The sequence below is a fragment of the Lutra lutra genome, chromosome 4, assembly GCF_902655055.1.
Source record: "Lutra lutra chromosome 4, mLutLut1.2, whole genome shotgun sequence".
Classification (NCBI taxonomy): Eukaryota; Metazoa; Chordata; class Mammalia; order Carnivora; family Mustelidae; genus Lutra; species Lutra lutra.
This window is the reverse complement of record NC_062281.1, coordinates 44003198-44030927: the sequence shown is the minus strand read 5'-3', so window position 1 is coordinate 44030927 and position 27730 is coordinate 44003198. Positions and strand designations below refer to the sequence as shown.

General features: G+C 34.5%; 1 protein-coding gene across 11 annotated transcripts in view; it reads right to left on the bottom strand.

The window, feature by feature from the left end:
• TRIQK (triple QxxK/R motif containing) overlaps positions 1-27730 on the bottom strand; it is a 100710-nt gene that overhangs the window by 33774 nt on the left and 39206 nt on the right. For 8 of the 11 annotated variants that reach the window (XM_047727741.1, XM_047727745.1, XM_047727738.1 and 5 more), the window contains one exon: positions 13805-13886. In XM_047727741.1, coding sequence (XP_047583697.1) covers positions 13805-13865 — 61 coding nt within the window. In that variant the 5' untranslated portion in view covers positions 13866-13886. Of the gene's footprint in view, positions 1-13804; positions 13887-18414; positions 18848-27730 lie in introns of all 11 variants that reach the window. The other 3 variants (XM_047727743.1, XM_047727740.1, XM_047727742.1) reach the window with 2 other exon arrangements.

The following is a 27730-nucleotide window of genomic DNA, read 5'->3' as shown; positions in this document are numbered from 1 at the left end:
TCTCACCATCAAATAAATAAATAAAATCTTTTAAAAAATTATTTAGGTATATTTGAACTAAGGAGAGGAAATAAGTAAACTAATCGTTAAAAATTAAAATTCATTCAAACTTCAAAAATTATGTTATAAAGGCAACTCAAGCCAGTTTTTTTAAATACTTGGACAAAACAGCTTGATATTAATCATATATTGCAGAGGCTCCACCATCCTTGAATAACATTAAGTACTAAGAAACAAGTCTATGCTTTGGGCTGTTACAAAGATAAACCAACAACTTATTCATGAGATATAAATTAATTTCTCAGAAAATCACATTAAAAATGCTGACCAAGCAACAACTTAGATATGGAGAGAAATGTGGCTGAATAGAAGATATCATCAAGCATATCAAACTTTAGTTTGCACCTAGCCAAAACAAACAAGTAAATGAACAATTTTTTAAGTAACTGCTATGTGTAATGTATCCTTGGGGATACAGAGATAAAAATCAATAGAAAACATTAAAAAAGTATCACAGGGAAGATAAAAACTTGCAGAAAAATTAAATAACAGCATATCAAAGATACTCATTATTTCAAGTGATATAATAGAACACTCAAGACTAATATGAACAGAGTAGATTAAACAAAGACTGTATAGAATTTAATTACCTTAGAATTAGGGAGATTTTTTATTGAATATTTTTAAGTACTTTCTATCATTAGAGGTGATCATCAGGGATGAAAAATAAAATTAGATAGAACTTCTGTCTTCAAGAATGTTTAAATTCCAGTAGGTACATATAAAATACATATATAAATACTTAAAACAAGGAAGAAAGAGAGTTATATGTGCTATCAGCCAATAAAATGCTCAAAAGACTTCCAGTTCTGAAAATATGGTAGACAGAGCTGAGGTGGACTCTTTTTTTATATAAACACATAGAAATGGTAGTGAAATGCTCATCCTATAGACCTATAAATATTGAATGTATATATATTTTAAATAAACATATATACATGATAATAAAAGGAAAAATAGAAATGTTCAAGTGGCAGAAGCAAAGATAAAACTCAAAGCAAAACAGCTAGTTCTAGCTGATATCCTAGATATCCTTGGGTGGCCTTGGGTGGGGAGTTGGGAGGGAGGTGGTACATCTAAAACCAGTGCCCGGTTGTAGATATCAAGAGGATTGTACATTGGCTTTTAAGGCCAAGGCATGGGCAGCACTGCTATGAGAAAGGAGCTGAAACTGAAATATATGGATAAAATTGAGATCCTCAAAGGATTGACCCAACCATACAAAAGACACTGTACTTATTTGGAGAAATAACAAGGAATGTTTCTACTGCCTCTAAATTCTGGGTATGTAGAAAAGTTGTGTCACCTATGGGAAATACAAATCGTAAGCCTGTAATACCCAAAAAGAAGGTGTGAGGTCCAAATTGCAGACATCTTCAGCCAAGAAATAAGTCTAGATTAATGGTCCAAAAATCCCTACTGTCAATAAATAAATTAAACACTGCTCTGCAAGTATATTTCACAATTTAGACTGCTTGAACCCCCTACAGAGGGAGAAAACAGAAACAAAAACAAATGACCCTCTGTTGAAGATGAATACACACACACACATACACACACACGGGGTGGGGGTGGGAGAGAATAAACCATAAAAGGACTGAAAAAAAGAAAGAAAGAAAAAGAAAATAGCATGAGATACAATATACCAATATAACAAATGGGAAAATTGGCACCATAAGAAGGAATAGTGGAAGAATCTCAAAGAATATATAAAATTGGTATTTAAAATAAAGAGGAAAGAAACAGAATAAAAATGAATGATTTTTAAAGTGACCAAATTGACCTTTTACACATGACAAAAAAGGTCACTGAGATTATATATCCATGGACCCAACTTAGACATAGTAAATAAATGACTGAGAAAGAAAAAGAATTTGTAAATTTAATCTAAGGGAAGATAAGTCAGAGAAATTACAAACCCAAATATGATAGAAAAATTTTTTAAAGATTTTATTTATTTATTTATTTATTTATTTATTTATTTATCAGAGAGAGAGAGAGAGAAAACACATACAAGCAGGGGGAACTGCCTGCAGAGGGAGAAGCAAGCTCCACACTGAGCAAGGAGCCCAATGTGGGACTCAATTCCAGGACCCTGGGATAATGACCCGAGCCAAAGTCAGGCACTTAAACAACTAAGCCACTGAGGCATCCCTGCAATAGAAGTTTTAAGAGAGAAAATATATAACTATGATTTTAAGAATTACAAATGTTGTAATATGAAGTCTCAATTTATATATAATAGTAATGCTAGAAAGAGAAATTAGAGAGAAGGGGGAAAGCCATTATTCAAAAGACCAAAAAAAAAAAAAAAATCAGATATTAAGTACTTCCAGGACTTAGAAAGACAAGAATATTTAATATGAAGGAGAAAACCAGATTTCAAGGTTTTTTTCTTTTTACTAAATAAAAATAAGCATTTGCATTGAATTAAAGCTGAAAAACATTTAAGATAAAAAGAAAAACCTTAAAAACAGGAATGAAAATTAAAAGAAGTGATAATTATATTATTGAAAATTGTCTCATCAGAAATACCAGAAACAAGAAATGAATAAAACAATGCTGTCAAAGTTCTGAGCAGATACAAATAATATCAACCTAAAATTATGTATCCAGCTAAACTATAATTCAAAAATAAGTGCAATATAATAGTGTCTTATAAACAAAGATCGAGAAATTTTGCCACTAATAGATACTTGCATGAAGGCAAAATAACAAGGAAACTTCACCGGAAAGCAGATGTGAAACACAAAAAGTAAAAAAAAAAACAAATATGAAGTTAGATCTAAGTAATTACTGATGACTAACACTAAAAAAGAGCTGTAACAATTGAGTTTGTATTGTTAAAAACAAAAAAGAAATAAAGTAATACACACAATAACATGAGCAACAGGAAGGAGTAATCATATATAGAGTTAAAAATCTTTATATTGTTTTGGATAAATAAAGATATTAATAGGCTTTAAATTTCATTAAGTCAAATACATCATGAATGAAATTTGAGGAATCCAAGAAGAGGAAGAAAATGAAGAGGAAGAAGAGGAGAAACAAAAAGGAGGAGGAGGGGAAGGAGGTAAGTGGGGGAGGAGGAGAAGGGAAGGCAGGAAGGTAAAAATAGAAAAAGAAAAGAGAGAGACAGGGAGGGAATGAGGAAGGAGAGAAGAAATGCAATGAAATGAAATGAAATGAAATGAAATGAAATGAAATGAAATGAAAAACATTTCAAAAAACTTTCCAAATTTGAACAATTAAAAAAAACTCCAAATTTCTCAGGTAAGAAGATTTAGGGTAGAGATTAGCAAAATCCACCACAATTAAAAATTACAAAATGAAATCATGGAAATATATCTAGATTTTTCATTCACAAGAAATGATATAGAATTAAATTTGCTTGCTCAAAAATAAGGATTCTTAGGCTATATCAAAAACATAAAACATAATGCTAAAGTTGAGACAAAAGTAAAGCAACAGGAAAGAAATTCGGAATACTAAACAAGAGCAAGGTCACCAATATTAATGTAAAACCAAAAAAAAGCTCTAAGGAAAAACTTAAATGCATTTTTAGAAATAAAAAGACCATCATTTAATAGAAAAAAGAAAAAAAATCAGAAATATATACAAATTTAGAAATGCTACACAACAAAAACATAGCTTTAAAATATACAAAACAAAAACTAATAGAATTACAAAAATTAACATCTCCATCGTCTTATGAGAGTATTTTAATTCTCCTTTCTCACAGAATGACAACTTAAACATTCATATAAAGTACAAAATAGATTTGAACACCACAAGTAACAGAAGCAGTACAGTATCCTAATGTTAGAGAATACTTATTCCTTTCAAGCATGGACATAAGAACATAAATGAAATTTACCACATACTAAGCAATAGAGAAAAGCTTAATATCACAAACTGACTCTTGAAAGTCTCTGAACAAAAAATAGTAAGTTGGGGCTCAGTTGATTAAGCCTCTGCCGTCAACTCAGGTCATGACTCAGGGGCTGAGTCCCACATGGGGGTCCCTGCTCAGCCTGCTTCTCCCATTCCATGACTCCTCCTCCCACTCATACTCTCTCTCTCCATCTCTCACTCTTCAATTAAATAAACTCTTAAAAAAAAAAAAAAACAGGGGCGCCTGGGTGGCTCAGTTGGTTGGGCGGCTGCCTTCGGCTCAGGTCATGATCCTGGAGTCCTGGGATCGAGTCCCGCATTGGACTCTCTGCTCTGCGGGGAGTCTGCTTCTCCCGCTGATCTCTCTCTCCTCTCATGCTCTCTCTCTCTCTCAAATAAATAAATAAAATCATTAAAAAAAAAATTTTTTAAAGAAAAAAAAAACAATATGTTCAATAATCAATTCAAATTACGTAAATGTATAAATATATATGAAGTACCTATACATGAAAAAAGTATATTTAAAAGTTCAAAAAAGCTCTAAATAATGTAATGTTGCCAATAATTAAATGAAAAAAAGATTCATTAAATGAACACATTATTTTTAAAAAGTTTAAAAAACAAATAGAAAAACACTCATCTCAAATAATTACCAAAGAAAAAGTTAAGAAATGTCAATGAAGGAAATCATAAAGAGTAAAATTATGGGAAAAGAAACAGTAGAATATATAGTACCAGAAGCTAATTCTTTAAAATGTGTAAAAAATTAGACATCTCAGTTAATAGTGATAAAGACATAGTTAAATAACATCAACTAAAAATAGAAACATAGTAGATATTTTAAAAATACTAAAAAAATTTACACACAACTTTATGAATACATTTGAAATTTTTTTATTCAGCTTTATCAATGAATATGTTACCTAGAGTTGCTCAAAAATATAGATCTATTAATCAATTTTAAAAAAGAGAGAAAATCATTAAAGATCCACTTAAATATAAAGCAATACAGAAGTTTTTTTAGGGACTTTTAGAAACATTCTAGAAGGTTATTTTTACATATTTGTATAACCTATCTCAGAGCATATTAAAGAAGGGTATTATTACCAATTCATTATATAAATCTTATATGACATTCAAACTAAAACTGAACAAAGATGGTAAGAGAATGGAGAGACATACATCAATTTCATAAATAAAAAACAAAGTGTAAAAAGTCATAAAATACCAATAAACTGAAATCAACTGCATATTTTTAAGAAATCAAAACAAAATAAGATTTATATCAGCAATGAAAAGAGAGTGTAGAAAATCTATTAATAATATTTGACAAAATAAATGTTCTTCTGATAGAGAAAATCTTCAATAAAATACCACTTACTTCATTACTTTAAAAAATGGGGGAAAAAAAAACAACTCTTTATAAACTAAGAACAAAGGGGAATTTCCTTAGCTCAACAGCAAGTATATACCAAAAACCTAGAAATAACATCACATATAACGGCAAAATGACTGAAACATATCCTTCAAATTTAGAAATAGAATATGAATATCTCTATTTCTAACTGAAAAACACAACAAGATACAAAAGATTAAATGCAAGAATTAAAATTTTTTAAAGTATACCTATTAGAAAACTATCTATATAGAAAATCAAAGAGAAATTACAAATTATTACAACTAACAAGAAAAGATACTCAATCGTTCATATATTCTTATCTGGATAAAATGACAAAGCAGAAAAACTCACCACAAAAAAAAAAAGACCAAGAGGCAGTACCAATGGCTAGGGACCTCATCAATAAGGACATTGGTAATATGTCAGAACTAGCGTTCAGAAGGACAATTATCAAGGTGCTAGCTGGGCTTGAAAAAGACATGGAAGATATTAGAGAATCCCTTTCTGGAGAAATAAAAGAACTAAAATCTAGCCAAGTTAAAATTTAAAAAGCTATTAATGAGGTGTAATTAAAAAAATGAAGGCTCTTAATGCAAGGATAAATGTGGCAGAAGAGAGAATTAGTGCTACAGAAGACAAAATGACAGAGAATAAAGAAGCTAAGCAAAAGAGAGACAAACAACTACTGGACCATGAGGGAAGAATATGAGAGAGAAGTGATACCATAGGATGAAACAATATTAGAATTATTGGGATCCCAGAAGAAGAAGAAACAGAGAGAGGGGCAGAAGGTTTATTGGAGCAAATTAAAATAGAGAATTTCCCTAATACGGCAAAGGGAACAAGCATCAAAATCCAGGAGGCACAGAGAATCCCCCTCAAAATCAATAAAAATAGGTCCACACCACATCATCTAATAGTAAAACTTATAAGTCTTAGTGACAAAGAGAAAATCCTGAAAGCAGCATGGGACAAGAGGTCTGTAACATACAATGGTAGAAATATTAGATTGACAGCAGACTTATCCACAGAGACTTGGCAGGCCAGAAAGGACCTGATATATTCAGAGCACTAAACATTAAAAATATGCAGCCAAGAATACTATATTGAGCTAGTTGTCATTGAAAATAGAAGGAGAGATAAAAAGCTTCCAGGACAAACAAAAATTAAAAGAATCTGCAAACACCAAAACAATCCTACCGAAAATATTGAAAGGAGTCTTCTAAGCAAAGAGAGAGAGCCTAAAAGTAAGAGACCAGAAAGGAACAGAGACAATATACAGTACCAGTCACCTTACAGGCAATACAATGGCACTAAATTCACATCTTTCAATAGTTACCCTGAATGTAAATGGGCTAAATGCCCCAATCAAAAGATACAGGGTATCAGAATGGATAAAAAATAAGACCCACCTATATGCTGTCTACAAGAAACTCATTTTAGACCCAAAGACACCCCCAAATTTAAAGAGAGGGGGTGGAAAACAATTTACCATCCTAATGGACATCAAAAGAAAGTTGGGGTGGCAATCCTTATATCAGATAAATTAGATTTTAAGCCAAAGACTGTAATAAGAGATGAGGAAGGATACTATATCATATTTAAAGGGTCTGTCCAACAAGAAGATCTAACAATTTTAAATATCTATGTCCCTAATACAGGAGTAGCCAACTACATGAAGCAATAACAAAATCAAAGAAACACAGTAGTAGTAATAAAATAATAGTAGGGGAGTTTAACACCCCCTCAATGAAACAGACAGATCAGTTAAGCAAAAGATCAACAAGGAAATAAAGGCTTTATTTATTTATTTTTTTTTAAATAAAGGCTTTAAATGACAAAGTGGACCAGATGAACATCACAGATATATTCAAAACATTCCATCCCAAAGCAACAGAATACACGTTTCTCTCTAGTGCACATGGAAAATTCTCCAGAATAGATTACATCCTGAGTCACAAATCAGGTCTCAACCGGTACCAAAAGACTGGGATCATTCCCTGCATATTTTCAGACCACAATGTTTTGAAGCTAGAACTCAATCACCAGAGGAAAGTTGGAAAGAACTCAAATACATAGAGGCTAAAGAGCATCCTACTGAAGAATGAATGGGTCAACCAGGAAATTAAAGAAGAATTGAAAAAATTCATGGAAACAAAGATGAAAACACAACTTTTCAAAATCTTTAGGACACAGCAAAGGTGACCCTGAGAGGAAAGTATATAGCGATACAAGCCTTTCTCAAGAAACAAGAAAGGTCTCAAGTATACAACCAACCCTGCACCTAAAGCACAGCAAAGAAAGAACAGTAAAGAAAACCTAAAGCACAGCAAAGAAAGAACAGCAAAGAAAACCTAAACCCAGCAGGAGAAGAGAAATCATAAAGATCAGAGTAGAAATCAATGAAATAGAAACCAAAAGAAACAGTAGAACAAATCAACAAAACTAGGAGCTGGTTCTTTGAAAGAATTAATAAGATTGATAAGCCCCTGGCCAGACTTATCCAAAAGAAAAGAGAAAGGACCCAAATTAATAAATCACGAATGAAAGAGGAGAGATCACAACCAACACCAAAGAAATACAAGCAATTATAAGAACATATTAGGAGCAACTATACACCAGCAAATTTGACAATCTGGAAGAAATGGATGCATTCCTAGAGACATATAAACTACCACAACTGAACCAGGAAGAAATAGAAAACCTGAACAGACCAATAACCAGTAAGGAGATTGAAGCAGTCATCAAAAATCTACCAAAAACAAGAGCCCAGGGCCAGATGGCTTCCTGGGGGAATTCTACCAAACACTTAAAGAATTACTACCTATTCCCCTGAAACTGTTCCAAAAAATAGAAATGGAAGGAAAACTTCCAAACTCATTTCATGAGGCCAGCATTACCTTGATTCCAAATCCAAAGACCCTATCAAAAAGGAGAATTACAGACCAATATCCTTGATGAACATGGATACAAAAATTCTCACCAAAATACTAGCCAATAGGATCCAACTGTACATTAAAAGGATTATTCACCATGACCAAATGGAATTGATTCCTGGGCTGCAAGGATGGTTCAACATCTACAAATCAATCAATGTTATACAATACATTAATAAAAGAAAGCACAAGAACCATATGATACTCTCAATAGATGCTGAAAAAGAATTTGACACAGTACAGCATCATTTCTTGATCAAAACCCTTCAAAGTGCAGGGATAGAGGGTACATTACCTCAATACCATCAAAGCCATCTATGAAAGTCAACAGCAAATATCATTCTCAATGGGGAAAAACTGAAAGCTTTTCTCCTAAGATCAGGAACAGAGCAGGGCTGTCCACTATCACCACTGCTATTCAACATAGTACTAGAGGTCTTAGCCTCAGCATTCAGACAACAAAAAGAAATAAAAGGCATCCAAATCAGCACAGAAGAAGTAAAACTCTCAGTCTTTGAAGATGACATGATACTTTATGTGGAAATCCAAAAGACTCTACTCCAAAACTGTTAGAACTCATAAAGGAATTCAGTGAAGTGTCAGGATATAAAATCAGTGCATAGAAATCAGTTGCATTTCTATACACCAACAACAACACAGAAGAAAGAGAAATTAAGGGGTCGATCTCATTTACAATTACACTCAAAACCATAAAATACTTAGGAATAAACCTAACCAAAGAGGCAAAGAATCTGTACACAGAAAACTATAAAGTACTCACGAAAGAAATTGAGGAGGATACAAAGAAATGAAAAAACATTCCATCCTCACGGATTGGAAGAACAAATATTGTTGAAATGTTGACACTGGCTGTAGCAACTACTTACTAGACAAGGAAAAGAAAAGCAAAAATGAACTATTGGGAATCCATCTAGATAAAAAGCTTCTGCACAGAGAAGGAAACAATCAACAAAACTAAAAGGCAACCTATGGAATGGGAGAATTTGATATGCAAATGACATATAAGATAAAGGGTTAGTATCCAAAATCTATAAAGAACTTATCAAACTCAACATGCAAAAAATAAATAATCCAGTTAAGAAATGGGCAGAAGACATGAATAGACATTTTTCCAAAGAAAATTCCATTTCTATTATGTATACACACACACACACACACAAAATGGTATATTATTTAATTACTCAGGCATCAAAAAGAATGAAATCTTGCCATTTGCAATGATGTGGATAGAGCTAGAGGGTATTATGCTAAGCGAAATAAGTCAGTCAGAGAAAGACAAATATATGATTTTACTGATGTGTGGAATTAATTTAAGAAACAAAATGGGTGGGGGGGAACCAAGAAACTGATTCTTAACTATAGAGAACAAACATGGTTACCAGGGAGAGATGGGTGGGGGATAGGTTAAATAGGTGATGGGAGTTAATAGGTATACTTGCTGTGATGAGCACTAGGTGTTGCATGGAAGTGTCAAATCACTAAATTGTACACCCAAAACTAATACTACAGTGTATGTTAACTAACTGGAATTTCAATAAAAACTTTTAAAAATGGTATGTTAATATCATAAAAGAAAGAAACAGAACTTGTCACAAGTAGACATACACTCTAAGAAATTCCAAAAAATGTTCACCAGGCACAAAGAACATGATTTCAGATTTAAGGTCTGGGATGTAAATGTGAATTAAGAGCAGGGTGGTGGTAAATATGCATATAATTGTATGAGCTTTGACTGAATGAACTATAATAGAAATGTCTTAGGAGTCTTAAAAATAGAATTAAGAAATGGAAGCTTCATATTTTGGTATTTCTGAATTAGGGGCAGAGAGAGGTCCCTCAAACTCTCCTGACAGCCAAAGTGCTATTATTCTGTCAATTCCATGAACTCAAATCTTGTGATTCAATTATCTTTGCATCTGCCAGTACCTAATATAGTCTTCAACCCTAGAAAAGTAGTATAGTAAAGGGATTATGTGGTCATTGCTTGGAATTGAGTCCTGGCTGTACTTTCTACCAATTGTAGAACCTTGGGAAACTTCTTTAACCCATCTGTGCCAAATCTTCCTGATATGTATAATGGAGTTATAAATAGTAGTTGCTTTTTTACCTATTATGAAGATAAAATAAGATGTGCCTGGCACAAGATGCTTAATAATGTTAGCAACTTATATTATGTAAGAAAATAGAGATTTACAGGTAAATTAGTTGTGTTTTATAATGAATAACCTCATACATATAAATATTGTTTAGCCTGATATACTTAATGACATATACTTAGAATATATCTTAATTATGTTAAAGCAGTTTTTAAAATTCTCTTCCAATCTTGAAATAATTTATCCCTAGAATAATACATGCAATACTGGGCAATCTTACTCTCTATTCATATGATATTATATCTGAAGAAAAGACCCAAACCAATTTATTTCTCCTTTAAGCCAGAAATATTTCAAAGTATTGTTTTTCTTAGGTGCATTGCCTTGAAATCGAGAAGGTACTTCATCTTACTACACATTTCAAGATCACGCTAGAGTAATTAAAACAGTGTCCATTTAATATGAGGATTCTGTATCTACAAGGTGTTTCTAGTCACAGCATTAGCCTATTTGATTCTTACCTGAGCAAAGAATATTGTAAAGAAAGCTTTTATGAAAGCCATTAATCATTGTCATTTAGTACATAATTGAAAAGGCAAACTTTTAGCAGAAGATAAATTAAACAGTGATATTAAAATCATCATTCAAAAAAATGGCACTGGTATTGGTATTACCAAATATAGTTATTGACTGACCATACAAAAATTATATAAATAAGTGAGATTTCATAACAAGAGGACATTGCACACATGTAATACCACTACTCTTTGTGAATGTTCATTAAGTAGCAATTGAATTAGCTTACCAATAACTTTAATAGTAAAAAAAACCACTATGATACTATTTTATTTATATATTTTATATATATATATTTATTTTATATATTTTATATAATATATAATAAATATGTCATATTTATTATATATATTTATTTATATATTTATATATTTTTTCTTACCACCAATACTAAAATATCGCTTCAAGATAATTATGGCTGATTTATTCCCTCCTCACATTTTTTATCAGATCTGGGAAACATCTGCATAGGACTCCATTTAAGGGAGACAGTGCTGAAGATAAATCTATCATCATTAGTATGAGCTCAGTCTTGTGGTATTTTCTAACTGTGATACAGAAAATCAGATAATCTTTCCTTGAGAAAATCCTTGAATTAGTTAATATCTTAATTAGTTTTTATTAATTAACTAGTCAGTATCTTTTCTATTCCATTTTTCTATCTTTACAAAAAACTTATATATATCATAATATTCTATGATATATGCATAAGAATCTTAACTCAGTCAATTATCCTTAAAAGTAGTGAACAAAAACATCATCACTCTTTTACTTTTAATATACTGTGTTTGATTATGATTACTCTTTTTGTAAAATACACACAGGATTACTCATATCCATGCAACACTCTAGTTTACAAACTGGTCTGACACTTCTCATGGATCTCCAAAGAACCTTGTGAGACAGGTGGATCTTGTGCAGCTAATATTTTCAAGAGGAAGTAAAACAGGAAAGAGAACTTTGTATGGGAATATAATGCATATCACAGCACTCTCTGAATAGTTTAGTATAAGAAAAGGGTGGAGGCCTCATAATTATATTACTTTGTCTCATCCTTTCTTGGCTCTAATAAATATGAATAGAAGTAAATAAAAGGTATGCCATGTCTATAAAAGAGAAGAATTTAGATTTTAATATCTAATCTCCAAAATTGATAGATAAAAGTCAATTTCAATAAAAACTTTGCAGGCCACTTATTTTTTTATTTTAGAAAAAGTTCATCTGTGGTGATAGAAATCTGAACAGTAGTTGCATATGAAGGTGGGTAGAGACTGACTGGAAGCAGATATGAATTGCCTGAGAAAATGGAAATGTTTCTATTTTTACTGGCATTTCTGGTTACATGGGTATGTACATTTGTCAAAATTCTAAGAATTGTATATTTAAGAGTTGGATTGTGAATTGATTCACGATATGGCTATTATTTATGTGGTTAGCATATCTTATTTGATCAGAGACTTTAATCTGATAAATCAGTCCTGTTTAAACACAAAAATAACATAGCAACCCACACTATTTATTCATCAGACATCCTCTAAGTGAAGGAAAGAGGGAGGAATAAACCCCCTGAAAAAAATCAAGCATCATAAACCGTCCCTCAAGAAATTTAATCCAGTTAGAAATACTTTTTTAAATTTGCTTTTTTCTGACTACCAGTTAGATGAGTTAGGTCATTTTGTAAGACTCTTTCAATTTCATTTTTTTATTGTAATAGTTGTTTGTTTTGTTTTTATTTTCTTTATTCAGATTTCTTCTTTCATGAATTGCTTCTTCATGTTTTGTACCCGTTTTACTATTGGATTTCCAGACTATTTTGTTTATTTATTTATAGTAGGATTTTATTTTTCTACATATAAATCTTTAATTGCTTATATATATTCTAAATATTATTTAATATTTCTTTCATTTTGCACCTCTTTTGTTTTACAGAAATATCTTTATGGTGTGCACCTTATATATCACATTTATAAAATAGATGTATACTCTTTTGGTATTAATAATTTCTACTTATTTTCTGACTTCCATTGTAACTTCTCTGTTTATCCTTCAGTTTTTTAGAAGAGGTTTTTTACTAACTGCTATTTTTTTATTTCCAAAGTAGGAATGGATGGAAGTGAGTAGGAATATGTAAAAAGAGAGGGTGCAAGATGGGAAAGGGTAGGTTACCTTTTTGCTTCTAAACAATTTCTGATTTACTACACTTTGCTCAAAGTTGTAGCTATAGAATACAGATTCTTTAAAATTGGGGGAACTTGGTTTGTGATTTTGTATGTGGGTAATTTTTTATAAACACTTCATGTGCTCTTGAAAAGAATGGGTAGAAAATCTTGTACTTAGAGAATAGTCTAAAATAGATAAGCTTCCTGTTTTTTTTGTGTGTGTGTTGACTAGTGTACTTTTCTCTAGCCCACTATCTTACTAAAGTAAAATTTTGAAGAAGAATTTCAGGCTTATCAAATTATTGTCATTGAGTCAACAAAATTAAGTTTTTACATGGATAAAAATAAATGATTTAATAGATAATAACACTAAAAATACTATATAAAAACTTCTGGCCTTAAGAAAAATAATAAAATCATTTTTGCTTGTATTAAATTAATAAAAATTATAAGAGCTTTGAAAATCACAAGTACACAAAGTATATTTCTCTACTGGTAAGCAGGCTACACTTATTTTTTGCTCTTTAAAAATATATAGCCCTTCATTATTCATACTCTGTGTATCATATGTATTAAGGAAAAGTTATTTTCTTAATATCACACATCATTCTTTTTTCTTTATCTTAATTCACAGGAATGTATCAAAGGGAATCCATTGCTTACCAATTTGCTTTCTGTACTGATCAACAGGAAGTTTTATAGTAGAGGCATCTTTTTTACCCATCTTTGATCTCCAAAATGCCTGCTGCAAAAAAAGAAAATAATTATGATAAAGTCCTAAAAAATCAAAAGGACTATCTAAAAACTTCAGGAATAATTTATTCCATAAAATCCATTTTTAAAGCAATGGGTAAAAATGTCTTTGATTATTCCTATTAGATATCAGTAAAGAACACAAATTCTTTCAAATAAATTATCAAGGATACAATTGCTGGTAATTAAATTTCCCAATTATTTGTTCTTGGTAACATTCATTTTATCAAGTACTATAAATACTCAATTAAACCAAACTGTTAAAAGTATTATCTGTAAATGTGAAAACCATGTACCATTGACTCAGATGGGTTAGGGTTGTAGGCATGCTCTTGGCAGTATGTTTCTTTCTAATTACCCATTCTGTTACACAAAAAGTTTGAATCTCAAATACTTTGAATCTTGTTTTAAAAAGTATGACAGGTAAGAAAAGTGCATAAATATGAGTTCTAGTTCTGTCTCTCCTTCTGTAAACAGTATAAATGACTACCATTTACTAGTATTCTCATGCTTACTCATTACATGCACTGTTTGATTTAATCCACAACACATCTTTCAAATCTTACTATTTTTATTGAATTTAAATATGTGGCAGACATGTGTGGAATTTAAGAAACAAAACAAATGGGCAAGGGGGGAGAGGGAGAAGGACAGGAGAGAGAGGCAAACCAAGAAAAAGACTCTTAACTATAGAGACCACACTGATGGCTACCAGAGGGGAAGTGGGTGAGGGGATGGGTGAGGTAGGTGGTAGGGATTAAGGAGGACACTTGTGATGGGCACAGGTATTGTATGGAAGAGCTGAATTACTGTATTATTCATCTGAAACTAATATTACACTGCCAACTAACTGGAATTGAAATAAAAACTTTAAAAAATTATATGTGGCAGAAACACACTGTCACATGGAACTAATCAGAAACAGTTAAGAAGGATACTAAAATCTGAGGAAATTTTATTTACAACTTTGTCTAAAAAAATAAGTGAATTAAAATGAATCCTTGGACCTCTAAACTTAAACCAGCAGATTGTAGCCCCCAAGGAAAGCAAACTCTGTAGATTTGGAATATCCACTTCATATGTGACCAGAAAGGAGAACCATCCAGAAGGTGAGGGCCATAAAGAACAATGGACAAGGAAACTTCTCTAAAAAACCGTAATTGAGGGTCCAAGGAAGAAAATTCTGTCTGCACAAGGGGCCTTATCAGTGGCCTCGTGCACAGCAGGCTTCATTATCATGCTGCATCAGTGCTTCCTGGTATGTTTCCCATTCTTCCCATTCTTCCTTCTTTAATTGGGAGATATGAAGCAGTCATCTTCTGGTTCACCATTAGCAAAATTTAATAGTCCGTAAACTTCAGGGACACACATTCCAACCTAAGAGGGATCTTTGGCTTGTCCTGGCCACGATAAGTGGGGAACTTTAGGATCTTCCTACCAAAGAGTCAGGGAAAAGGATGTGCATGGCTATTTCATGACTAGAAAGGTAGACTATAGGAAAAATTCCTAGTTACTTACTAGAATACGTTCTCCTCCATTTTTTAGGGTCTTTGGTTTTGTTTTGTTCTTGAGCTCACCTGACAACTTTTCCAGCCTCCTTTGATGTTAGCTGTGGGCATGTGACTGAGTTTTAGCCAACAGAATATGAATAAATTAGAGCTTGCTACTTCTAGAATCAACCTACAAAAACTTTCCATATGTACCCATTCATCTGGATAAAATGGAGATGACCCCCCAAGCGATGCTGAAAATAATCTGATGAGGATGGCAGAGCCTGTGACATCCTGGATTCTGAATGGCTACGCAAAGGAAACCCACTCAGCCAACTTGTTTTTTCTCTTTCACGCCGCTGTGAGAACAAGAAATAACTTGTAGCATTTGAGCCTTTATACACTTTATATTTATCTGTTACAGTAGGTAGTATCACCCTAACTTAAGTTATAGATGTCTCCATATAAATTATTAAGCTGTAATTTTCCTAAAGAGCATTATTAAGGTTCTCAAATGCCAAATGTCTTTGAAATCTGTTCAAACTGTATTGTTTATTTATATATATGGTCACACAGAACAATCCTAACAACGATACCACCTAACACAGTAAAAAGGCATCCCCAAATTAACAATTACTACTTACGTGTAAGAAAACTATAAATTCTGCTAAAAATCTATTTTTCTATTCATAATAATCTTCACATTTAATATTATGGTAATATTTAGAAATGTGCAAAGTAAGACAAAAAAATCAAATAAATTAAATCTTCACCTCATAAACCATGTAGCTATCACTCTAAGATAATACAACCTTAAAATCTCAGAAATGAAACCAAGACATCACCTAATCCTATATTCTCACTTGTTATTATAGAACATTAATATAAGCATCACAAAAAATATCAATAGATACGATATAATTTATTCATGTAGCAACCATTTGCATAGTGTTTTGCATCTACTAATTGTAAAAGGGAGTCAAGTTATTTTAATCTTGATTATGTGGGGCTAGAAAAAATATCACTCCATGTTAGGAGAGAAGTTAGTTTAAATAAATAAATACAAAGACATTATTCCCTCTTCAATTTAGTTTTGTCTGTTGCCTTTACGGAAAATTTTTTAAGAAGAAAATTACTAAGGCCACCTACTATGCTTCCCTCAATTCCTGCTTGGTCATTTAAACCAAAATCCTAACAGAGATAATACTTCAAAGGCCAGTATTTTATTCATTCCTTACCTGTAGTAAATAAAAAAGGAAGAGCTCCATTGAGAATATTTTTTCAACAAAAGGAATTAGATTTTACTTATTTTAAAATGTACTTTAAATAAAGTGATACCAAAAAAGCTAAAGAACCTATATTTTTATAAAAGCTTATACGCTATGAATTGATACATTTTATATGTATATAACCTGTGACTATAAAATCTTTAAAAGACTTTCAACTTAAGAGATACACTAAGGAGGAACTAGCCTTGAATTTTTGTTCCCAATGATTTTGGTGACTGATAATTATTAACCAAAATTTCAAAAATTTAAACTTTGTTCTCTGAAATTATTCTACTCTATTTATTCAGTCTGTTCTATTTTTTAAGCAAAATACAATTTTTACCAAATGATGAAACAAAAAAAAGTTCTTAAGAACACACCTATGCACAAATGACTTACATTTTATTAGCTGTAACAAATACAAAAATGTAGAAAATATTTTACTTTCCTAATAAACACATTGAGGCTATTTTAAATTATCTAAGGAGATTCCCATTCATTTGTATGTTGCAAACTGTCAGTGCCTCAGACATCTAGAACCTCTAAAATGTTCTGACTTCTCTTTGTTCTTCAAAGCCTTGCAGTAATGATCATTCATTTCTATTGCTTTGATGGTGAGATAGCAAACTCCCAAGAAATCCAGGGAGACATTAGCACGTAGAGCCGCAATTTCTAATAACGCAGCTATTTGCATACAAGATCAGCCACAATTTAAAATGTGTTGTGATAGATGCGGAAAGGGAATAACAGATCTATATTAGCATGTACAATACCAAGATTGTTTTCACAATTTAATTCCTTGGAGATTACATCTCATCACCTTCTTTTATAAAGAACACCGCATTCCCTGAGGAACTAAGTTGCTCTGAGACCCAGCTAAACTAAAATATGGATTAATAAGATAATATTTATTATTTATGAATTTCGCTGTAGGAATGATTTCAGATTAAATCATCAGAGAAGTTTTTAACATTCTTGAAACTTGATAACACATACTTAAGGAAGAAAAAAATGCTCATTTTATTTAATGCCTAAATTGCATATTAAAATAGTTCATAATTAATTTTTATTTAATTAAAACTTTACACTCTTCAGGACTTTTCAGATTAAAGAGGGTGTTTTTGTTTTTAATATCCTTTCTTAACCTGAATTTTACACAGCAATTTGCCTCACGTATTTTTAAATACAATATGTGACCTTTAAAAACAAGCAAAGGTAATGCAATGTCCTATCACATTCCGACCAAGTTATTTTATTGCTCATTTATACCTTCTTTATGAAATCCAGAAAGAACAAGTAAAGAAATAAGAAACCTGAAGCCTCCACATATGTCTCTGCTTCCAGAAAAAGCATGCAATCCAGACTGTGACATTTAAATACAGATCAAAACACAGGTTATTAAAAAATTCAACCCATGACCACAGTAAACATAATCATCTCAGTTTTTAAGGCTAAAAGACCCTTCCTTAAAAAAATTCTTACTTTAGTATGAAGTTATAAATAGGCAGAAGATATGCCTATTTGTTTATGACTGGATGAGAATTGAGAACCAATCATGAAAATAAAATATTATGCCAATGTTAGGATGAACAAAGTAGTGAATAAATAAAGAAGGCACTTGTCCCTGATCTGATGCACTCATTATTCCCAGACTGATGGTTTAAGAACTCAAAGCTGGTCAAAACAACATATTTAAGTCATCCAAATAATGGCCCATTTCCCAGATAAAACTCTTAATATACAGGACCATTAATAACACAACTTTGTCATGTGTTCCTTACTCATGTCCCTACTCTTACTCTATCAAATTCAGCTTTTAGTTCCATGATTTTGACAAGTTCATTCACATTTTTATGAATTTACTCATGCTCTACTATGTACTTTAAGTGTCATTTCCATATTCTCCCACTTGTGGAATATATATTTTAATATTTCAAGCAAAAGCACATGCTTCAGATCTCCAGAGATAATTCTCCACACTTAAGGAAATGAAAAAAATAAGTAGTTTAGGAGACAATCTAAGTGTGACACAGTAGACAATGTACACTTTGACATAAGTATAATATCGCAATAAATTATTACAAGAAGGAACAAATTCCTGTTGTGTAAAACTGGAGAGCTAACCAGTGGTCTTCTTAATGTTTTCAGGGATCAAAGTGACTACCTCATCTTTACTTTATTAATTTCCTTTATAGCTGCAGAAAAAAAAATATGTCAAAACTTGAATATGTGAAAAAGTGATTCCTAAGATCCTGATAACTATCCAATTTTTATGATATAAAAATTCATAAGAAAAGAAACAACAAAATAGTTAGCTATGTAACCCCCTAAAGTCATATACCAGGAAAGGAATCTTAGTTGTTGGGACTCATCCTTCAGCCATATGAGGGAACTAAAATGAATACAGTATTAACAAACAGTGCTAGAACAACTGTATATCCTTATGGGAAAACAAAGCCAAAATTAGACCCCTATCTCACACCATATATAAAAATCAATTGAGGATAGGGGCACCTGGGTGGCTTAGGTGGTTAACCATCTGCCTTTGGCTCAGGTCATGATCTCAGGGTCCTGGGATCAAATCCCATGTCTGCCTCCCTACTCAGTGCGGAGCCTGTTTCTCCCTCTACTTCTGTCCCTCCCACTGCTCATGCTCACTCTCTCTCCCTCAAATAAATAAATAAAAATCAATTGAGGATAGATCATAGACCTAAACAAAAGAGCTAAAACAATAAGTTACTAGGAAAAAAGAGATTATCTTTATGACCTTAGTGTAGGCAAATATTTCTCAGAAAACAAAACAGTATAGACTCTAAAGGAAAAAAAAAAGAGGATGTACTGAACTTCATCAAAATTAGTTTTTGTTCACCAAAGATACAAGGAAGAAAAAGGAAAATAAATATGTAATTTATAGACAGTTTGTAAATATTCATAATAGCCTATCTGAAAAAAGAAATTGCACCCAGGATGTATAAAGAACTACTCAGTAATATACAAGATACAACCCAATTTAAATGAAAGACTTGAACAGCAACTTCATCAAAGAAAATGTACAGATGACAAATAAGCACATGAAAAAGCTCAATACCATTATTAGTCTGCAAAATGCAAATTAAAATAAGAATTAAAATATCACCACACCCATTAGAATGGTTCAAATAAAGCTTTCCTATACAAAATATTGGGAGGATGTAAAACAACTGAACTTCTAGTACATTGCTGATGTAAAATCACAACCACTTTGGAAAATTGGCAATTTCTTAAAGTTAACTGCTAGCAATTCCACTCCTAGGTATTTATCTAAGAGAGGTAAGTACACACACCCACAAAAAAGCTTTGTACAAGTATGTTCATAGTATTTTTATTCATAATAGCCAAAAATTGGAAATAACCCTCATGTTGATCAACAGAAGAACTGATAAACTGGTTTATTCATAGGGTGTAATATTACTCAGCAAAATACTACTACTAATAATACTGATAATATGCAACAATGGAGATAAATCTCAAAAACAGTGTGCTGAGGGAAAGAAGCAATGGCTCCTTTAGAACTAAATCGAGTGAGTATTTATCAGTTTTATGTGCCCTTGTAACATATTTAACAATGGTGATACCTGCCTCTTTGTTGAAACACTCATTAAAACACTTACTTCCCAAGGGTGAAGGAATATATAAGAGGTAAGAAAGCAGAGATGGAAAGCATAGATAAATCTATTACAAAATAAGTAAAGGGAAGGGGAAAGAGGATATTACTCAGAGGAAGGGAGAGGTTAAGGAAGACTTTTTGTTATACTTTGGTTTTACTCTTGAGGGCTTGTTTTTGAATGCAGATGGAAACTGGAATCAGTCTAAATAAGTGGGAGCCAATAAAAAGTGAGGGGGTGGGAAGACAGAAAAAAAAATTAAAAATGATTTTTAAGTCAGTAGGAAGGGATAGAATTCAGTGCACACTGGAAGTAGTAATCACAGCAAACTACTTCTTTCACTTTAACAGTAGAGAGGAAAAAAGGATGGGTAAGATTAATTCAGTTTTGAGGTTTGGTAGTCCAAAGAAGATTAAGTTCCACCTGGCAGCTACATGTTCACTATGAAGTAGGAGGCATGATTGTCTTCTAAGAGTGATATGAAAGGTAGAGACTTCAGAAATTTGAGTGCAGAGGCTAGAATTTACGCTGGGGAAAATTTACGCAGGAGCAGAATAGAAAGGGCTGTCCAGTGAAAACAGGATTAATGAGAAACACTATGAGACCAAATTAATTTGGTAACTATGAATCCATGGTAGCATTAAACTACATGATTGAAAATAGCATGCTTTGGTTTTGTTTGGTTTGGTTTTCCTGAGTGTTCGGCTGCTCACTTCTGGCTTTGGGAAGGGATAGATAGCTAGATTAAGTAAAGTTTAGGTTTTCCCGGAGAGGCATGACAGAAGCGCAGTAGGGGAAAAAAGTTTAGGGTACTCTATAAAGTGGATAAAGTGTTGTGCCATGGCTTCTAAAGCCAGAGAAGGAAGTGAAGACAGCAGAAGGTGTAGAGTTAAGCAGAAAGTGAGCCAATTTTGGGGCTTAAAAATTTGGATGAGGTCAAATAACCAGTTTGGGGAAGAAAAGAACTAGACTTTCTTTGACTGGAGAACTAAAGGTTGTTAACAGTATCGTGTGATTGATGCTATTACTGCGATGGAGCAGGTTATGATCCAGAGTGACTAAAGTAATAGGAAAACAGCACAACAGACAAGGAAATGAGGGCCAGGATAATACAAACATCACACCTGTGGATAGTGAAGGCACCCGGGATGGTTGAAGGGTTTGGGCTAAGGCAGAAAGACTCTAAGTTAGGAAGATGGAGGAGTGACCTGGATATCCACACTTAACAGCAATAAGGAGATTGAGGTGACTACAGTCAAATGGAATCAACTACAAAGGAGCTGGGTTTCTTGTTTCATTTGTCTTGTTTGTTTTTATATACTAGGAAAAGTAAATGCACTAGGAGCGACAATAAGAAAATAAAAAGATACCAGACTTTTAATCCACAGGTATGTGGAGAATTAAAGAAAGAAGAGACTTAAGTGGAGACTTAAGAAGGCTTTATGGAAATGGTGTATTAATGTCAAGAGGTAAAAGTGATAATCAATGAAGTGCTTGAGGATGGAAACGGTTCAAGATGGATACAAAGAAAAATAGAAGAAAGAATAGCAATAGACTGGTCTGGTAAAAGAATAAAAATAAACCACAGAAAAGCATGGGCATATGTGTTCAGGGGAGAATAAAGAGTTAAATGTGTCATTTTGGACAGCAAATAAAGATAACAGAAATGTGCAGTATCTTGAATTAGGTTATCTCAAAACTGCTTCCAGTACTCAGGCCTCTTCAGGAGTCAGCTGCGGCCTGGGTAAAATGAGGAAATCCCAATCCCTCTAGGAAGGTTCAGCTGGCTGGATCTGAACACTTTGGAAGAAAGACCCAGGTCTGTAGAATCTACTTAGGTACCAACTTACCAGGAGCAACTAGAGGCTCCAGGTCAGGACTTGTCAAAAATGCTGTCCATCTAACACCAACATAAGGAGTTGTGTGGGATCAAAATGCAGACTCCCCCATCATAGTCCTACTGAATCAAAAGCTCAAGGACCCAGGTCCATGAATCTCCAGGGGTTTTTGGTGTTTTTTTTGTTGTTGTTGTTGTTCTTGTTCTTGTTTTTTTTGTCCTTTAATGTTTAAGAATCACTACTTTTATTTTAAATCAGCTTATAGGTAATTCTGTGCACTAGCATTTGAGAAACGCTGCTGTAAGTAGATGGAAGGCCTCAGCAGGGGCTGTGAGATCCTTCAGCCTCTTTGGTGGAAAATGAATAAGGCGGTATGACAAAGCTGAAGAAGCTTTTAAAAAATCAGCTGAAGGGGGGACAAGATGGCGGGGAAGTAGGAGGAGGCGCCTTTTCAACCTGTACCCTAAAGTGAGCTGATTACCTACCAAAGAACTCCGATCACCCATGAAATCAGCCTGAGATCAGAATTATACACATCTGGATCTCTACAGGGACAGAAGATGCCAGTGGGCAGGTAAAGAGGTAAAGCGGCGTGGGAAAGGCGGACTGATATCAGAAGATAAACAAAAGGAGGAGGGAACCACCAGAGGTGACCGGTTGGAAAGTAACACCCCTAATACGAGCTAGAGTGCCCTGCGTCTGGGGACCAGCATTAACTTGGAGACTGGTTGAAAGCACTCCAAAAGAGCAAAAGATCGCGGGGGGAAATTGTGGGAATCGGAGCGGCTAGGGACAGGGGCTTAAGTCCCGGGTCCCAGGACAGCCTCCCCTGACGCTGAGCCAGAGAAAGTGCAGTGGAGAAACCAGGTCTTGGTCCCTGAGCCACCAGCGCCCGAGATTGCGTGGGTTCTGGCCCCTGTGAGGGGATGGGAGCCACGCTGGACGGCAGAAACTCGAGCCCTGCTACAGAGCCTGAGAAGCGCGTGCCCCTCATCCTCCCCTGAGAGAGGTACAAAGGCCCAGCCGGCACTCTTTGACATGCGCCATTGTTTCAGAGCCTAAGACGCGCGCCCCAAACTCTCCCCTGAGAGAGGTGCGCGAAGGCCCAGCCTGGTGCTTTCGTACCTGCGCCCCGTTCTCAGAGCCTGAGACGTGCATGTGACCCACAGCCTCCCCTGAAAGAGGTGCGCGCAAGCCGGGTGCTCTTAGACACAGAAAGACCAGGCACTCCCAGCCTGGGCCAGCGGGAAAATCTCAGTGTGCGATCGCTGCTTGGAACCTCTCTGGTGGTCTGGAGCTGCCCAAACAGCTGCCGCTGCTTTGGTTTCGGGTACAAGCAGAAGATCCTGTGTCCCCAGGGACCGCGACTCGGAACCTGCTCTGCCAGCGGCCAAGGCGGGGATTTATATGGGCTCTGCAATACCCAAAGAAGAACAGGCTGAGGCTTCTCTCTGAGAGGGAGATCAGGGTGCAGTTTGCTTTCCTCTAAACCTCCAAAAACCATCAAAAGCGGTCAAGGAGAGAGGAAAAAAAAAAAAAAAGGTGAACAAACATAAAAACCTCCAGAGAACAAAAGCCTGAGAAAAACGGTTTCCTCAGAGCCCACCCCCTTGAGGGGGACTGGAGGACTTGACTCAGGGAACTTCACTGACTGAAAACCCACGTGGCAGGCCCCTCCCCCAGAAAACCAACCAGGAAAGAAAAAAAAAAAAAAAAAAAGACTACAAGAGAACCACCACCACTACTTCATAGGACAACTTTTATTTTTAATTTGTTCCCACTATTCTGGCTCATTTTTTTATATAGATAATTTTTTAACCTATTTACCATCACAGCGAGCTGTCCAGTACATCAAATTCCATAATAACCTTCCAACCTGAACTTTTTGATCCATGCACCTGTGTTTTTCTTTTGCATTTCTATTTTTTGAATTTTTTTTTTAAATTTTAGTTTAGTTTAGTCTAGTTTATTCCTTTTTTGTTTTTATTTTCTAATATTCATATAGAGTTAAAATTCAAAGTAATACCCTTTCCCCAATCAATACTACCCCTATAGGTAAACCAATTTTTTTTTAAGATTTTATTTATTTATTTGACAGACAGATCACAAGTAGGCAGAGAGGCAGGCAGAGAGAGAGGAGGAAGCAGGCTCCCCGCCGAGCAGAGAGCCCCACTCGGGGCTCGATCCCAGGACCCTGAGATCACGACCCGAGCCGAAGGCAGAGGCTCAACCCACTGAGCCACCCAAGCGCCCGGTAAACCAATTTTTAATCCCCCTTTAGCCTAGGAAAGTTGAGTCCTTTAACAAAGATATCAAGATACATCCAGGAAGAATCAAAACAACCTTCCTCGCCCACACTGAGAATTTATAACCAATCTTCCATCTTTTTCTTCCACCAGTGTTTCTGTGTTTTTGTGTTTGTACTGATAGTATATAAATCTTACACTTGGGGTTCTTTTCGGCAAGGTTTTTCCTTTATTTGCATATATTTTTTTTTTCCTCTTGTTATATACTTTTATCAGTCTTTTTGTTTGTCTGTTTTTGTTTGTATACCTCATAAATCTTACCTTGGGGCCCAATTGGGCTGAGCCTTCTCTTTCATCTTCCCTTTCTTTCCTGTCTCTCTCTCTCTCTTTTTTTTTTTTCCTTTTCTTTTCTTTTTTCTCTCATTTGGGTGGGGAATCCTGATTGCTCAGAAGTGTTCCAGGGTGCACCCAGACTGCACCACGGCCGATACAACCAGCTACATCTGTTCAGTCATCTCTCACCAAAATGACTAGGAGGAGGAATGCCCAACAGAAGAAAAATACAGAAGATGGACCTTCTGCAACAGAGCTAACAGCTATCAACATAGACAATATGTAGGAAAGAGAATTCAGGCTAACAATTATCCAGGCAATAGCTAGGTGGGAGAAAGCCATGGAATTGATTAGGGCCGAGCTGAAAGTGACCAGACAGGATGTTCACAATGTTAGGGCAGAGCTAAAAGCTACCAGGGCTGAGGTTCACAATGCTCTCAATGAGTTCCAATCTAATCTAAATTCTCTCAAAGATAGGGTAACTGAGACAGAAGATAGAATTAGTGATCTGGAGGACAAACAGATAGAGAGAAAGGATCAAGAGGAAGCCTGGAACAAACAGCTTAGAAACCATGAAAACAGAATCAGGGAAATAAATGACATCATGAAACGTTCCAAAGTCAGAATTATTGGAATCCCTGAAGGGGAGGAGAAAGAAAGAAGTCTAGAAGATATAGTGGAACAAGTTCTTCATGAAAATTTTCCCAATCTCGCGAATGGAACCAGCGCTCATGTACTAGAGGCCGAACGGTCTCCACCCAAGATTATACATTCCAGAAAAACATCAAGGCACCTGATAGTCAAGTTGAGGAATCATGATTGTAGGTATAATCTCTTGAAAGCTGCTAGGACAAAGAGGCTCCTTACTTACAGAGGAAAGCCCATCAGAATAACGTCAGACCTGTCCACAGAGACCTGGCAAGCCAGAAAGGGCTGGCAAGATATATTCAGGGCACTAAATGAGAAGAACATGCAGCCAAGAATACTTTATCCAGCAAGACTGACATTCAAATTGATGGAGAGATAAAGAGTTTCCAAGACCAGCAAGGCTTAAAAGACTATGCAACCACCAAGCCAACACTGCAGGAAATATTAAGGGGGGGGGGGGGTTCTATAAAAGAGGAAAAATCCTAAGAATAGCATTGAACAGAAATATAGAGACAATCTACAGAAAGAAAGACTTCAAAGGTAACACGATGTCAATAAAAACGTATCTATCAATAATCACTCTCAATGTGAATGGCCTAAATGTGCCCATAAAATGGCACAGGGTTGCAGATTGGATAAAACGACAGGACCCATCCATATGTTGTCTACAAGAGACCCATTTTGAACCTAAAGATACACCCAGACTGAAAGTGAAGGGATGGAGAAGCATCTTTCATGCCAATGGGCCTCAAAAGAAGGCTGGGGTAGCGATTCTCATATCAGATAAATTAGATTTTAAACTAAAGACTGTAGTCAGAGATACAGAAGGACACTACATAATTCTTAAAGGGACTATCCAACAAGATGATCTAACAATTGTAAATATCTATGCCCCCAATATGGGAGCAGCCAATTACATAAGAAAACTGTTAATCAAAATAAAGAGTCATGTTGATATGAATGCATTAATAGTAGGAGATCTTAACACACCTCTCTCAGTAATAGACAGATCATCAAAACAGAAAATCAATAAAGAAACAAGAGCATTGAATGATACATTGAACCAGATGGACCTCATAGATATATACAGAACATTCCACCCTAAAATAACAGAATACTCATTCTTCTAGAGTGCACATGGAACCTTCTCAAGAATAGACCACATACTGGGTCACAAATCAGGACTCAACCGATACCAAAAGACCCGAGATTATTCCCTGCATATTCTCAGATCAAATGCTTTGAAAATGGAGCTCAATCACAAGTAAAAGTTCAGAAGGAACTCAAACACCTGGAAGCTAAAGACCACCTTGCTTAAGAATGCTTGGATCAACCAGGATATCAAAGAAGAACTCAAACAATTCATGGAAACCAATGAAAATGAAGACACTTCGGTCCAAAACCTATGGGATACAGCAAAGGTGGTCCTAAGGGGTAAATACATAGCCATCCAAGCCTCCCTCAAAAAAACTGAAAAATCCAGAACACAGCAGCTGTCTCTACACCTTAAAGAACTGGAGAATCAACAACAAATCAAACCAACTCCACACATAAGAAGGGAAATAATCAAGATTAGAGCTGAGATCAATGAGGTAGAAACCAGAGATACAGTAGAACGTATCAATGAAACTAGAAGCTGGTTTTTTGAAAGAATCAATAATATCAATAAACCATTGGCCACACTAATCCAAAAGAAAAGAGAGAAAGCCCAAATTAATAAAATTATGACTGAAAAGGGAGAGATCACAACTAACACCAAGGAAGTAGAAACAATCATCAGAAGTTATTATCAACAGTTATATGCCAATAAGCTAAGCAACCTAGATGAAATGGATGCATTCCTGGAAAACTATAAATTCCCAAAATTGAACCAGGAAGAAATCGATAACCTAAATAGACCAATATCTAGTAACGAGATTGAAGTAGTGATCAAACACCTCCCAAAAAACAAGAGCCCAGGACCTGACGGATTCCCTGGGGAATTCTACCAAACTTTCAAAGAAGAAATAACACCTATTCTCCTGAAGCTGTTTCAAAAAATTGAAGCAGAAGGAAAACTTCCAGACTCTTTCTATGAAGCCAGCATTACCCTGATCCCCAAACCAGGCAAAGACCCTACCAAAAGGAGAATTTCAGACCAATATCACTGATGAATATAGATGCTAAGATTCTCAACAAGATCCTAGCAAACAGGATCCAACAGCACATTAAAAATATTATCCACCATGACCAGGTGGGATTCATTCCTGGGCTACAAGGATGGTTCAACATTTGCAAATCAATGTGATAGAACAAATTAATAAGAGAAGAGAGAAGAACCACATGGTCCTCTCAATTAATGCAGAAAAAGCATTTGACAAAATCCAGCA